Consider the following 16049-nt stretch of genomic DNA (forward strand, 5'->3'; position numbering starts at 1 on the left):
GGTTGACGTTTTACCGGGTTACAAGCGGCCTGAAAACGGCCCGGAAAATACGATAGGGAGGGCGAACGATCACAGGCAAATTGGCCGTCGCGAAATTTCCTTTCACGCGTTGCTTTTGATCTCTCGAACACACGTTTTTCGCGCGCCCCGACGTTCTCAGAGGCTGCGTAGCCAGTAGCTACCATGGTAGACGACGAAATTCACTTTGACATTGAATGGATTCACGGTTGAGACACGCAGACTGGGAGTGTCTCGTTGCGAATTTATGGGGTTAGGTCATCCCCTTTCGAAGGTTTATTTGCGTCGCCCGTGAAGGACCGGCTTCTTTGTGATCGCTGCCGTTCTCCCGGCATCTTGCTCCATGGCTCGGTCCATTGTGCTTGATCCTTCAGCCGAAGCGAGATCGATACAATAAATTCTCTACAAGAGTCAGTAAGTTTGGATTCTACAAGTGACAGTATAGATGGTCCTATGCCTAGGTCTGCGTCATTGCTGCGCCCATCAGTCAAACGTGTAACGCTACACCAGTCGGTTTCTTTTACGAGATTTCACGGCTCGACAATTCATAATAGAAAAATATAATTTCTTTAATTTTACTTTTTTTCATCTGGAATTTTTTTAACATATTACTGAGATTTTTCTGATGAAAATGATATCAAATACGATATAATTTGAACAACATTTACTTATTAACACGTTCACTGTCGCGCCAGATTTAAAGGTTGCTGTCAGACGGCCACAAGAAAATACATTTTAAGCAGCTCATATTTGAGCTGGCAATACACAACACAACTAACTACTAAACCAAATCACCAGAAAAATTTTCAATATTATTATTGAAGTAAACTTTCGTAGAACGAGAGTGAAAAATTGAAAGAATCAAAAGAAAAAACGCGAATACATATCTTTCTCAATTCTAGAATATAAGAATAAAATACGCGACGAGAATTGGGGAGAAGCATAAGTTAAACGAGTCAAAATAATCAATAATAAACGAACTAGGGATGAAGCTATTATTTCAATACGCGATGCACTGACTCTAGTATTTACTAAAATTCAAAAATTCTCGTATAAATTCCGAAAATAGATTATTAATTACGGTAAACTACTGAGACGGTTTAATTAAGGGTGGGCATGGTGCTGCTTTAGTTTGAAATGATTTATAAACACATAATTAACAGAGGAAAAACCGTGAAACGGCAAAACGTCTACATTCTAATTGTTATAACATGTAAACAGAACTTTAAATTTAGTGTAAACAGAAAAAATATATAATACAATTTATTTCACGGTATTGCAACAAATAAACGTTGAATAAATATTTAATTCGTATAAAAACAATTATTTAACGTAATAATTTTACCTTCACCATGGCTATTTTTAATCTACGACCACAGGTCAACCTGATTTCTAATCCTTACGAACTTTAAATTCAGTCTAAACTGAGAAAATATATAATACAATTTATTTCACGGTATTGCAACAAACAAACGTTGAATAGATTCTTAATTCGTATAGAAACATTTATTTAAAATAATAATTTCACCTTCACTATGGCTATTTTAAATTTACGACCAAGGGTCAACCTGATTTTTAATCCTCCGAACTTGATTTCACAACGAGAAAGTAATAAGATCGTTGAAACGTACTTATTTGTCAAAGAAACTTGCAAAAATGTATAAATAATAATATGTAATGTTTTAACAAATTTTTGGAAGTATAAATTAATAATAAAATTGTGAAAATTAATAAATTATACGTTATTATAACATTAATAGAATTATGACTAAACCGAAGTTCGAAGTCGAGTATTTAAAGTCTGATATTACGTGCCTAGCGAGTGCCGGTAATTGTTAAAATTTGTTTAATAATTAGTAATAGAAATTCTAATTGATTCTAATGTATACAAGTGTTACAAGAAGGCTGAGTGTGTACAGGGTGGACATAGACTAGCTAGTAGCCCCCGACCACTCTATTCACATCTCAGAACCTTCAGGTCAAAATACGCCGCGAAGTGTCTAGGGCCCAGTATAAAGGGTAAATGATTTCGCGGGACATCGGCGGGTCCTTATATACCTGCGGTACCCTCTCCCCAAAGTCATTAGCAAAATCGTCGGTTAGGTCAGGCGGGAAATTTTCGCGGGAGATTTTCGCGGGAGATTTCCGATATCGTAACACGGTATAATTTATCAATTTTCACAATTTTATTAAAAATTTATACTTCCGACAATTTGTTATAACATTGCATATAACAATTTATACGTTTTTACAATATTCTTCAATGGAAACATAGGTTTTAGCGTTCTCGTTACTTACTCGTGGTTAAATTAATTTCGTAGGGATTAAAAATCAGGTTGACCTGTGGTCGTAGATTAAAAATAACCATAGTACAGCTAAATTTATCGTGTTAAATAATTCTTCTTACACGAATGAAAAATGTATTCAACGTTTGCTTGTTACAATACCATGAAATAAATTGTCTCGCAATGTAAATTTAAGTAAATTAGGTTGAACTGCACAGAAAATGCACAGAACTGCACAAATAATTTATTTCATGGTATTGTAACAAGCAAACGTTGAATACATTTTTCATTCGTGTAAGAAGAATTATTTAACACGATAAATTTAGCTGTACTATGGTTATTTTTAATCTACGACCACAGGTCAACCTGATTTTTAATCCCTACGAAATTAATTTAACCACGAGTAAGTAACGAGAACGCTAAAACCTATGTTTCCATTGAAGAATATTGTAAAAACGTATAAATTGTTATATGCAATGTTATAACAAATTGTCGGAAGTATAAATTTTTAATAAAATTGTGAAAATTGATAAATTATACCGTGTTACGATATCGGAAATCTCCCGCGAAAATCTCCCGCGAAAATTTCCCGCCTGACCTAACCGACGATTTTGCTAATGACTTTGGGGAGAGGGTACCGCAGGTATATAAGGACCCGCCGATGTCCCGCGAAATCATTTACCCTTTATACTGGGCCCTAGACACTTCGCGGCGTATTTTGACCTGAAGGTTCTGAGATGTGAATAGAGTGGTCGGGGGCTACTAGCTAGTCTATGTCCACCCTGTACACACTCAGCCTTCTTGTAACACTTGTATACATTAGAATCAATTAGAATTTCTATTACTAATTATTAAACAAATTTTAACAATTACCGGCACTCGCTAGGCACGTAATATCAGACTTTAAATACTCGACTTCGAACTTCGGTTTAGTCATAATTCTATTAATGTTATAATAACGTATAATTTATTAATTTTCACAATTTTATTATTAATTTATACTTCCAAAAATTTGTTAAAACATTACATATTATTATTTATACATTTTTGCAAGTTTCTTTGACAAATAAGTACGTTTCAACGATCTTATTACTTTCTCGTTGTGAAATCAAGTTCGGAGGATTAAAAATCAGGTTGACCCTTGGTCGTAAATTTAAAATAGCCATAGTGAAGGTGAAATTATTATTTTAAATAAATGTTTCTATACGAATTAAGAATCTATTCAACGTTTGTTTGTTGCAATACCGTGAAATAAATTGTATTATATATTTTCTCAGTTTAGACTGAATTTAAAGTTCGTAAGGATTAGAAATCAGGTTGACCTGTGGTCGTAGATTAAAAATAGCCATAGTGAAGGTAAAATTATTACGTTAAATAATTGTTTTTATACGAATTAAATATTGATTCAACGTTTATTTGTTGCAATACCGTGAAATAAATTGTATTATATATTTTTTCTGTTTACACTAAATTTAAAGTTCTGTTTACATGTTATAACAATTAGAATGTAGACGTTTTGCCGTTTCACGGTTTTTCCTCTGTTAATTATGTGTTTATAAATCATTTCAAACTAAAGCAGCACCATGCCCACCCTTAATTAAACCGTCTCAGTAGTTTACCGTAATTAATAATCTATTTTCGGAATTTATACGAGAATTTTTGAATTTTAGTAAATACTAGAGTCAGTGTCCACCCTGTACACACTCAGCCTTCTTGTAACACTTGTATACATTAGAATCAATTAGAATTTCAATACAATAGACTGAATAACAATTCATTTTAACTAATACCTATTAGAAATTTTCCTTTTAAAACAAATATAAATCATTTTACCAATTACTGGTACTTGCTAGACATTTAATATCAGACTTTAAATATTCTCCTTTCGGTTCTTTTAAATACAATCAAATAATTTCTTCAATTATCGATACTGACTTGGAATACTCCGCTTCGAATAAAATATTTCGAAATTATTTTGAAGGTTTAGGGAAATAAACATTTGAATTTTAGTCATCGTTGTTCTTCAGACTTGTCGAATAGGATATTGAAATTACTTTGAGAGGTTGCTTTTTCGTAATAGCAATTGAAATTAATTTGAAATTTTTCTTTCAGTATCCTTGTGGAACTTGTAACGAATGCTGCTCCTAATTCTTAACACTTGCTGTAAAATTATTAGTTTTTGCATTTTAACAAAGTGAATTAATATTCCTAATTCTTATAAAATTATTAATAAACGTGAAATATTCTTGTAACGGTAATCTTATGAGAAATACTCGTATAATTAATTCTGAAATTTTTGCTTACATGTTATAACAATTGTAACGTTTACGTTTTGCTGTTTCGCAGTGTTTTCTCTGTGAATTCTATGTTTCGAATTTATTTCAAGCTAAAGTAACGTCTGTGTACTGCAGTTCAACCTAATTTACTTAAATTCGAATTACGATACAGTATATTTACAATTCTACCTGAATTTTCGAAATTATAAACATCACCAGTAAACTTCCATTGCATGTAAACAATATTCTCCACTAATCGGTAATTATAAAGTAATTATAAAGCAATTATAAAGTAATTACCGAAAAATATACACTTACATTCTCATGTTGGATCATTTACCTCTCTTCTTCTCGTCTGTTCACACATTCTCTCTAACTCTCCCAATTTCGTTATCCAATCGTTCCTATTTACTCTCATTTTCAAATTTCACACGTTATTCGCTATTATCCTCCCTTAACAAACCAACAAATCCCAGCACAATTAAAACAAAAATAATACACTACCAGCTTTTAAAACAAATATAAATCATTTTACCAATTACTGGTACTTGCTAGACATTTAATATCAGACTTTAAATATTCTCCTTTCGGTTCTTTTAAATACAATCAAATAATTTCTTCAATTATCGATACTGACTTGGAATACTCCGCTTCGAATAAAATATTTCGAAATTATTTTGAAGGTTTAGGGAAATAAACATTTGAATTTTAGTCATCGTTGTTCTTCAGACTTGTCGAATAGGATATTGAAATGACTTTGAGTGGTTGCTTTTTCGTTAGGGCATAACAATCAATATGTACTTTTCTTCCAGCAATTGAAATTAATTTGAAATTTTTCATATATTTTCTCTGATATTGAATTTTGTTTACTAATAATTTACCATCCAAGGAATTTGCATGTTAAGTGGTTAGTTGATTTATTATTGTATATTGTGAGCTGATTTGAAACGAGTGCACTACACTCGTTGCACTTTACTCACCCTAAATTAAACCGTCTCAGTAGTTTACCGTAATTAATAATCTTTTTTTGGAATTTATACGAGAATTTTTTAATTTTAGTAAATACTAGAGTCAGTGCATCGCGGATTGAAATAATAGCTTCATCCCTAGTTCCTTTATTATTGAATATTTAACGCGTTTAACTTATGCTTTTCCCCAATTCTCGTCGCGTATTTTATTCAAATTTTCTTATATTCTAGAATCGAAAAAGATACGAATTCGCGTTTTTTCTTTTGATTCTTTCAATTTTTCACTCTCGTTCTACGAAAGTTTACTTCAATAATAATATTAAAAATTTTTCTGGTGATTTGGTTTAGTAATTAGTTGTGTTGTGTATTGCCAGCTCAAATATGAGCTGCTTAATGTATATGTTTAAAATGTATTTTCTTGTGGCCGCCTAACAGCAACCTGTAAATCTGGCGTGACAGTGAACGTGTTAACAAGTAAATGTTTTTCATTTTCATCAGAAAAATCTCATCAATGTTAGGAAAAATTTCGGGATAAAAAAACGTAAAATTAAAAAAGTTGATATTTAAATCGCTTGGTTGCCTCGACATACGTTTCATGCTTATCTTTTATTCGCTGTCCTTGTCTACGTTCGGCAAACTACAAAGGCGGGTGCGAGGCTCGAAAACGTAGTCCCTGACTCTACGAGTGTCAGGTTTAGCTTCCTTGCGGTCTGACACTTGTGGAGAATATACTGTATTACCGGATTGTCACCGGCCGCGCTTCTTCTTCCTCGACCCGCATTACATTTACACCGCGATTTCTCGATTAACACTTGGAACAACCGAACTTGACGAAAAATGAGGGATTTCTGATTTCTTGCTTCAACCTCTTTTCACGGTATGTCTCGTTTGAGTGGGACAAAAATTGACGGAGTGAATTTTGCCGTGATTGAGATAAATAGCAAATTTTTTAACCTCTTCAGAGACACTAGTTTTTCCGAAAATTCCAGTATTTGCGACAGAGAAAATGTGGGAAACATAATCTCCCAACAAGGAAAGCGTCAAATTGACGCGTGAACGAATAGAAGGATTAGTATACTGGATGACGTGTAGAAAAAATTTTGAAAAAATTGCAATATGTGGAGATCGCGAAGAGGAGATAAATAGGAAATTTTTGAACCTCTTCAGGGACACTAGTTTTTCCGAAAATTCCAGTATTTGCGACAGAGAAAATGTGGGAAACATAATCTCCCAACAAGGAAAGCGTCAAATTGACGCGTGAACGAAACCGCAGATTTTCTTTAGAAAACGACTTATTTTATACACTATTAACTTGTAAATGAAACTGTGCGATATATTTATATAAAATAAGCATAAGTGGTAGGGACTTCCTTGTGAAATTCGAAATGAGTAAAAATGGTGCGTCCGGTAAACCCAATGTCAACATGAATATAAATGTAACCACATAAGAAATTAGATCGTTTTGTAACTTTAAAAAAATCGTCCCTGAAGAGGTTCATCAGAAAATTGATCTCAATCCATTGCAAACGCGACATTTTCTTTAAAAAAAGTAATTTAGTATTTTTTATATAGAATACCTAAATATACCAGAAGGAAGAAAAATATAAAATATTCTACCTCGGTTATTCCAGTGTTAAATTGAAAAATATTTCAAATTTTCAGGTGTATCTTAGATTTCTTATTTTCCTTTCTTCCTTCTGTCTTTTTGGATATGCTTTTGAAGAAAATTGCTTTTGGTTTAACCACTTACTCTCTTTTACGGTGAACGTAGAAGTAATCTTGTTCGCCCAAAGTGCTTTTTGCCATTTTTTTTTATATGCCTTCAAAAAGAAAGATAGACACGAGAGTAACGGTTCCTCCCCTTTTTTCACGAAATATTACAATCTTTTTCTCGCATTCGACAAATACATTTAACAGCTATAAACGTAATTTCCAATAAAATAATTCGCAATCTGTAACACATCGAACCTTGAACTCTATTCCCGGTATTCTTCGACGACTCGAAAAGTGAACAATCAGTCTTCGGTTAATTATCATTCCGGTGCGTGCGGGAGATCAAAAGAAAGTTCGGCTCGAGAAAGTAAAAATATCAGAAGCCGTTTCAGACCTGTTTTAATTTACGGCAGTAACAGGACCGCGAACACAAAGCGCGCGGTAATTGGAAATGTAAATTTACCATCGTACGAGTCACAATATTTTTCGAATAATCGAGCGTTAATTAGATTTGTAAAAATTAAATTTTCACCCAATCGACGTACTCCCTTTTTCCTTCCAACTTATCAAATTTCGTAATTATCTTTAACGAGAGATTTATAAGCTAGAAATTAAAACAGGTTACCGAGAGTCGCGCGAATATATAAATATTTATAGAATACGAATTTTTTCACGGTGAACACAGACTGTATCCTGGCATTCCTCGCAACGCGAATAATAGAAGTGATCTAACAGAGGAAAAATCTGGTTTACACCGTAGTATATCATCTTCGAGTGCATTAAAAAAGGAAACGAGCTCGGAGGCGTTAAAAACGCAAACGAACGGCTTTTATATCGTTTGGATACGAGAAGAAATACTAAACAAAAGCTGGAAATAGTACATATTTCGTCTCGGTGAAAAAAAGAAAATTATTGCGAATAACCGATAAAAATGTTTCCATTAATATTCGAGAAATATGTGTACCTATATAGAAAAATGAACGAAATTTCACTTTACTCGGTGAAAACTATACGCAAAAAGAAGATACTAAGAAAAAGTCGCATAAAAATAAAAACCAAAGCTATCTTTTAGAAATTATTTTCGTTACGCTATAAGAAAAATTTCTATTCAATTTCTCTTTTCCGGTTTGCCGACGCTCGCAATATTGTCCTTCGATTATTTCTAAACTATCATTCTCAGTGTCTGCAATTCAATATACCTATGGTACAAGTATTTTTTTACCTCTCTTCTGGTTACCAAATTTCTGTTCGCCGACACTTGCAATATTTTCCTTCGGTTATTTCTAAACTATCATTACACTATCACTGCCAAAAACTTCATACTGAGAGCATTCGGTTATTCCCGGAAGAAAACTCGAAGCGTGATTTTCTAGAAACTCATACAAGACGAAAATGAAAAATACGAAGTTCCCGTTTCAAGCTTCCGCTTTCAACGATTAAAGTTTCAAAGTATCACTGTAGTCGCCCTTCGAAAAGGAAAAATATATCACCCTCTAAATTTTCACCTAAAAGCAGCTGATCGTCCTGTGTCAGACGAAAAAATGTCGAATAATCGACCTATGCTGCAACGTATCAAGAGAAAGGTGGTCTCTATTTTACATGGGCCATTAGGGAGATCCGTGATAAGACGATTCGATTGTACTGTACATATACTTACACTATAATACTTGACGACGTTATGAAATATTACGTGATAGCATTACTGTTAATAGCCGCGGCGTCAAAGGGCCAGAATGGAGAGATCAATGATAGGTCAATAATGACCTGTGTTAATAATCGACCTAGATTGCTACTTCGCCGGGTGGCATATTTGCAATTTACGATATCGTAAAGGAAGTCGATTGAAAAATTTCGTAAAGGAACGATCGAATTGTAAATGGAAATTTTCGTGAAATTTCAACGAGAGAACAGTTGCGAACGATTATTCTGTTACAATGGAAACGATCCTGCTTGATCTAACTGCTTCATTATGCATACTTTAATTTCAAAAAGCAAAGGAAATAATGTAGGTATTTTTTCATAATAGCACGAAATTAATAAGGACATTGTTAAAGGTGATTATTTTAAAAATATTTGAAGAGTCACTTGTAGACCAGAAAGTTTTCGTCCAATCTAAGGTGCAATATTTAATTTATCGTTTTCAAAATTTTTTTAATTGTTAACTGTAATGTTATGTAAATGTAGAGTTACTTACGTCGTAAATGATAACTTTTCGAACATCTCCGCATTTTAGGCACTCCGATCTGATGTCCTGCTGATACTCCAGCAGCAGCGAGACTTCTTTATCGAAGTCCTCCGGGGAGAACAGATTTTTTATAATTACAACCCTTTCGTGTTTCTGTGGCTCACCTAGAACACGCTCTGGCCTCCAGTCGAACAACCTGTAACAAAGAGTTTTTATCGTAAGTAATGGATTTTCTACTGACTATTTACGTTTGCAGAAAAATGGAAAATTATCATACATTCTTCCAAACCCAAAAGACCATTAATTTCCTTCATTTCTGAATTGCAATTTGGATAACGATCTTTAAACATTTTTAAGTCAGCAAGTAATCTCTATTTTTTCTTCAAAACATTTTTCTCGGTTAATTACATTCACAGATTATTGCAATCAATAATACTGATTTCCAAACACAGCAATTTTCAGAATTATACAGTTTCACATTTTATAAACTAACAGAGGAGAATGTGATAAATTCTAAAATTAGTCGAAAGATACTTCGTTAAAAAGAAAATAATAATATTGTTGAAGATTTTTATTGGATCGATAGATCAAATCTTCAACGTTTGCTCGATGTTTGTTCCAAGCACAGGATCGGTGGAAAACAAGTAGGGAAATCTAGGAATTCGCATCTAAAATAAAAGAATGAAATTTCAAGCGCAAAATAGAATTTGCAGGAACGTAACGAGATTCATACATGTACGGAGAACATTACACAGCGTGATGTAAGAGTGGGTGGTACATGGTGGCCTTTTATAATTCGCAAGGTGTGAATTAGACACAGTACCTGACAGCATGATGATTTTACACTACAAATAGACATCGGCGTCGTTCTGTTTTATGCATTCTGCATAAAGATCATGAATGCAAAGTTTCACTTAAATCACGCACAGGTACTACGTATCCACGATACGTAATTCTTATTACATATTTGCATTTAAGGATAGATCGCGTAGAATAATTCCATAAAACGATGATAAATATTTAATCCTTCGTAGGCAATCTACATCGATGACGACCCGAGATAAATCTTGAAACTGAGATCTGAAATCTGGACGACTCGAGAAACGAATGTTTATTTTTATTCGAAATAAAAATATGTAACTTAACAGGTGTCCCAGAATTTTCTCAGATTTTTTGGAAGCCGAGAACAGGTAAAAAAATTGGAACAAAGAGTGCGACCCACGAAGTGCGAAGAAATAGATTTATCCACGGAGGGTTAACCCTTTCGCGACGCTATCGATCTGCGCCGCTAAAAATTCTACAAATGAGTTGACCGGATTTGCGACCTTTATGACTGAAAAGTGCACCGAGAATCTCTTGGACGTTGTAGAACACTTGGAGAGGAACATTGTTGATGAAATTGTAAAAGTGTGTTAAGAGGGTGGAGCTATACCGTTGCAACATTGTCGCAAAGCGGTAAGAAATGCTCCCGGGAGCTGAAGTTTCCAAGCACGGAGGGTCGGATGTTTCAAAGTTGGATATAGATAATTACGTACGTTTCAATTACAACTTGAGCCAAATGTTAGTCCTACGCTTTACAATATCCACGTTTAATATATCACAGAGATGTGACGTAAATCATCTTGCTCCTTGATTACTACACTGTGCTAACTAATCAAGGATTACACATAATTCCAAATTACCACACGCGTATATTATCCATACACAAAGTTACGACACCACCATAGGCAATTAGTTATGGACTTAACCCACAACCTCGGGGTCAATTAAGCTAATCTTCGATTAGATTACATCGGATAATATTAACTAAGACAGCTCACTATCACTGTATAGGAGATTTCTTGTCTTATTGAGGCGTTATTAAGGAGGTACACGTGAAAAGGAGGTAAAGTTTGGGAATAGTTTTCACAGGTAAATACTAAGAGTAAGTACGATTTCTTACTTTTTAAAAATTAGAGATAGTAGCTGGAAGTTACGTTTATACCCTCTGAAAAAATTGAAAATTTTCATTTAGTGGTTACTGGTTTAAAAAATTCCCAAACTTGACCTATTTTTAAACGCCTCAAGGTGGTTTACCCCTTTAAACAGGTATTCCAGATGAATTTATGTAAATTAGGCTGAACTGTAGCATATAAACCTTGTTTCAGTTCGAAATAATTTCTAAACACAGAATTCACAGAGAAAATAACGTTGGACGTGGGCAGTTATAACTCTGATAACATATAAACAAAACGTTAAACTTCGTATAACGTAAAGACAATATACGATACAATCTAGTTCCACGGTATTATAACAAAGAAACTTCGAATAAATTTTTAACTCGTATAAATAATTATTTAACGTAATAATTTTAACTTTACTAGGGTTATTATTAATATGTGACCACAGGTCAGCCTTATTTTTAATTCTTACGAAATTAATTTAACCATCGGCAGATAATGAGAACACTAGAACGTATTTTGCTATTGAAGAAAGTTGCAAAAACGTATAAATTGTTATATGCAATGTTGTAACAAATTGTTAGAAGTATTAATTTATGATAAAATTGTGAAAATTAATAAATTATAGGCTGTTATAAAGTTAGAATAGAATAATGGAAATCTCCCGCGAAAAGTGATCGCTATATACGGTATTATAATGTTATAATAGAATTATGGTAGTTTCCCGCGAAAAATGGTCGATCTCCCGCGAAATATGGTCGATCTCCCGCGAAAAGTAGTCGATTTCCCGCGTAAAGGAGGTTTCGCGCCCAATTTTGCTAATGATTTTGGGGAGAGGGTACCGCAGGTATATAAGGACCCTCCGATGTCCCGCGAACTTAGTCACCCTTTATACTGGGCCCTAGACACTTCGCGGTAAATTAGTCTTAAAGGTTCTGAGATGTGAATAGAGTGGTCGGGGGCTACTAGCTAGTCTATGTCCACCCTGTACACACTCAGCCTTCTTGTAACACTTGTATACATTAGAATCAATTAGAATTTCTATTACTAATTATTAAACAAATTTTAACAATAAACCGGCACTCGCTAGGCACGTAATATCAGACTTTAAATACTCGACTTCGAACTTCGGTTTAGTCATAATTCTATTAATGTTATAACAACGTATAATTTATTAATTTTCACAATTTTATTATTAATTTATACTTCCAAAAATTTGTTAAAACATTACATATTATTATTTATACATTTTTGCAAGTTTCTTTGACAAATAAGTACGTTTCAACGATCTTATTACTTTCTCGTTGTGAAATCAAGTTCGGAGGATTAAAAATCAGGTTGACCCTTGGTCGTAAATTTAAAATAGCCATAGTGAAGGTGAAATTATTATTTTAAATAAATGTTTCTATACGAATTAAGAATCTATTCAACGTTTGTTTGTTGCAATACCATGAAATAAATTGTATTATATATTTTCTCAGTTTAGACTGAATTTAAAGTTCGTAAGGATTAGAAATCAGGTTGACCTGTGGTCGTAGATTAAAAATAGCCATAGTGAAGGTAAAATTATTACGTTAAATAATTGTTTTTATACGAATTAAATATTGATTCAACGTTTATTTGTTGCAATACCGTGAAATAAATAAATATTAGAGTCAGTGCAACGCGTATTGAAATAATAGCTTCATCCTTAGTTCGCTTATTATTGAATATTTTTCCGCGTTTAACTATTTCCTCCCAATTCGCGTTTCGCTTTTCTTTCAATTTACTCGCGTTTATTTCATACTTTCTTTCAATTTTTTTCTCGCGTTCTACGAAAGTTTAGTTCAATAATAGTATTGAAAGTAATATAAATTCGCGGTTTCCCCCTCACTAAATAAAACTGAAATAAATCGCGTTTCGAAGTACTTTTCGCGTCGTCCATTCCACAGTGACTCGCAATTTGTGAGTCTGCGAGTCTTGTAAAATGAACTGGAACTGGAAGGATGACGATCTGAGAGGAAGGAAGGAAGCAATGCAGCCAAAATCCACGTTGCACAGCCCAGCTGTCTAATCTGCGAATTGTGAGTGACAAAAATGGGTTTTTTTCTGGGAATATGGTTAAGTAGTTAGTTGTATCGTCTATTGCCCCTAATTCAACCGTCTCACTAGTGTTTCGCAATTAACAATCAATTTTTCAAAATATTAGAGTCAGTGAATCGCGTATTGAAACAATAGCTTCATCCCTAGTTCGCTAATTATTGAACATTTTTCCGCGGTCAACTGATACTTCCTCCCAGTGTAGTCGAGAAAGATTCGCGTTTGTTCTTTTGCCGCGTTTATTTCACACTTTCAATTTTTCACTCGCGTTCTACGAGAAAGTTTCGTTCGATAGTAAAATTTAAAGTAATGTAAATTCACGGTTTCTCCCTCTCTAAATAAATCGCGTTTCGAAATACTTTTCGCGTCGTCCATTCCACAGTGACTCGCAAATTGTGAGTCTGTGAGTCTTGGGAAATCAACGCCGAGGAATTCGAACGATCTGAGTGGAAGGGTGACGATCTGAGAGGAAGGAAGGAAGGAAGGAGGCAATGCAGCCAAAATCTACGTTGCAGAGCCCAGCTGCCTAATCTGCGAATTGTGAGTGAATTTTATTGGGTTAGGTGATTGGTTATATATGTGCATGCATGCATGTTTGTAGCTTGAACCATCAAGAATTCAAAGAAGAACTGGATGGATGTCTATTGCACTACTCGGTGCAAACGCCCACCCTTTATTAGAGTTTCCCAATTAGTATACCGCGTTAATTCAATTTAGAGCCAATTTTCGTAATGAATTTTTACTTCCGCCCATTATTTCCGATCGATACGAGAATTTATCACGTCGCGTCGCGTTTCATATAATAGCTTCATCCCTTTTCCGGTTTTTGCTTTTCTTTTTCTCCGCGCGTTTATTTCATACCTCCCTTAAATTTTTCTTAAATGGCCCAACTAAAATCAACTGCACAGAAATATGGAGGATGATAAAAATGTCGCGGTTTCGGGTACTAAATGAAATTCGACGGGTTAAACTACACTTGAAAAAAATCGCGAACCGTACACAATTTCGCGCGACACTTCCACAGCTTCCTGAGTCCGGTGGGTCTTGGTCATTGGCTTTGGGTCTCTCGAAGCTTGCGATTGCGGCCACTGGTGGGATGAAAATTCAAGGATGAAGGGAATTCAATGGTCCACTGAGGTAATTTGAAAATTTCGTGGGTTGAGAGGAGCTTTCAAGTCAATTGTGGGTGGAAATTCAAGGCTGGAGGACTGAAATGGCTCACTGAGGGAATCTGAGAGGATGGAACTGTGGCCGAATTGTAAGTTGCACGAATTGTTTATCTTTTTAATCAAATTTGTATTCTATTTTTGCAGGAAATATCCCGAATTATTATTTCCCATAGAAATAATGGGATTGTCACATCGCGTTTGATAATAGGGATTTCAATTTTTCTTTCGTTTCTATTCTGCATCGAAATTTTGAAGAAATGACTAAAATGAATTTTCGATTCTGAGTTCCTTTATCAGAGGTTTAAGTAGAAATTCTATCTGTTTGATTTTACAAATGTAATAATCGTTTGTTCAACGATTTTATGTGTGTTTTACTACGAATTCCACTGTTCTCCTTCTGATTGTCCACAAATAAGACAGATATCCTAATGATTTATCTTCCTATTCCAATTTAATAACACACTTTTCTTACAGAACTTCGTTGTATATTTGACAAATTTTGATTGCACGTTAGCTTTAACTAACTCTAAGATAGAAACTTGTACCGAGTGTGAAGCGAGAGTTTTAACTTTTACGTAAATCGTAAGATAAAATAAGTTAGCATAAGGCAATCGAAAATATTCTTCTCAACGATGGACAACGTGGGATGCGTGCGTTTTAATTGTAGCTAGCTCGTAAAATAAAATAAGTAATTGTAAGATAGAAAATTGTGTCAAGTACAATGTGAGCGCTTTCTTACAGAGATACGCGACTCATTTGTAACATAAAATATCATTTTCTATCGTCGATTCGAAACTTGGAATGATTCTCGATCGCTCAGTTCCTTCGAGCTTCTTCGCGACGTACTTGCTCTCGAGTAGCGCGCGATTCTCGCGAGTAATTACTTCGTGTTAGGCTAGTTGGTTCTCTCGAGTGATCGCGGGTTTATCATTTTTAAATACCCTAATAGGGAAGTTTAGAATCGGGAATTAAAAGCACATGAAATTTTTAGAATGCTGAAATACTGCATTAGCGTTTGAATTTGAAGCGAAGTATAATTATTTGTTACAAATGAGAATCGCGTATCTCTGAAGGTAGAAAGTTGCCAGTAGGGCATGTGTTTTTGTCGGGTCCCTTGCGTAGTCACCTCCTCGTGGTGGGACCTGGTAATTGGTATCCTTTTCCAAAGAAAATTCGCACCTTTGGAAAGGGATACCAAGCTGAGAACTACGCGTGGACACTCTGATTTTTCACGAATACAGAGTGGACTGCGGGTACAAATTGTATACATAATTGACAGACTTTCTGATATGCGAGCGTTTTAACTTTAAATAGTTCGTAAGATAAAATAAGTTAAGTAAAATAAGATTTTTTCAACTCGAAGTTATTCGTAAGATTTAATTATTAAAGTAAATTATTTATATTGATTATTCGTAT

The 16049-nt window shown here is 34.3% G+C and overlaps 1 protein-coding gene across 1 annotated transcript in view; it reads right to left on the reverse strand.

Moving 5' to 3' along the window:
• Window positions 1-16049, reverse strand: part of LOC108573429 (HIV Tat-specific factor 1 homolog) — a 103572-nt gene that overhangs the window by 4174 nt on the left and 83349 nt on the right. Inside the window, exon 4 of the mRNA XM_017935875.1 lies at window positions 9455-9641. Coding sequence (XP_017791364.1) covers window positions 9455-9641 — 187 coding nt within the window. The remainder of the gene's footprint in view (window positions 1-9454; window positions 9642-16049) is intronic.

Source organism: Habropoda laboriosa, unplaced genomic scaffold (genome assembly GCF_001263275.1).
Source record: "Habropoda laboriosa isolate 0110345459 unplaced genomic scaffold, ASM126327v1 scaffold92, whole genome shotgun sequence".
In the NCBI taxonomy this organism is placed as follows: Eukaryota; Metazoa; Arthropoda; class Insecta; order Hymenoptera; family Apidae; genus Habropoda; species Habropoda laboriosa.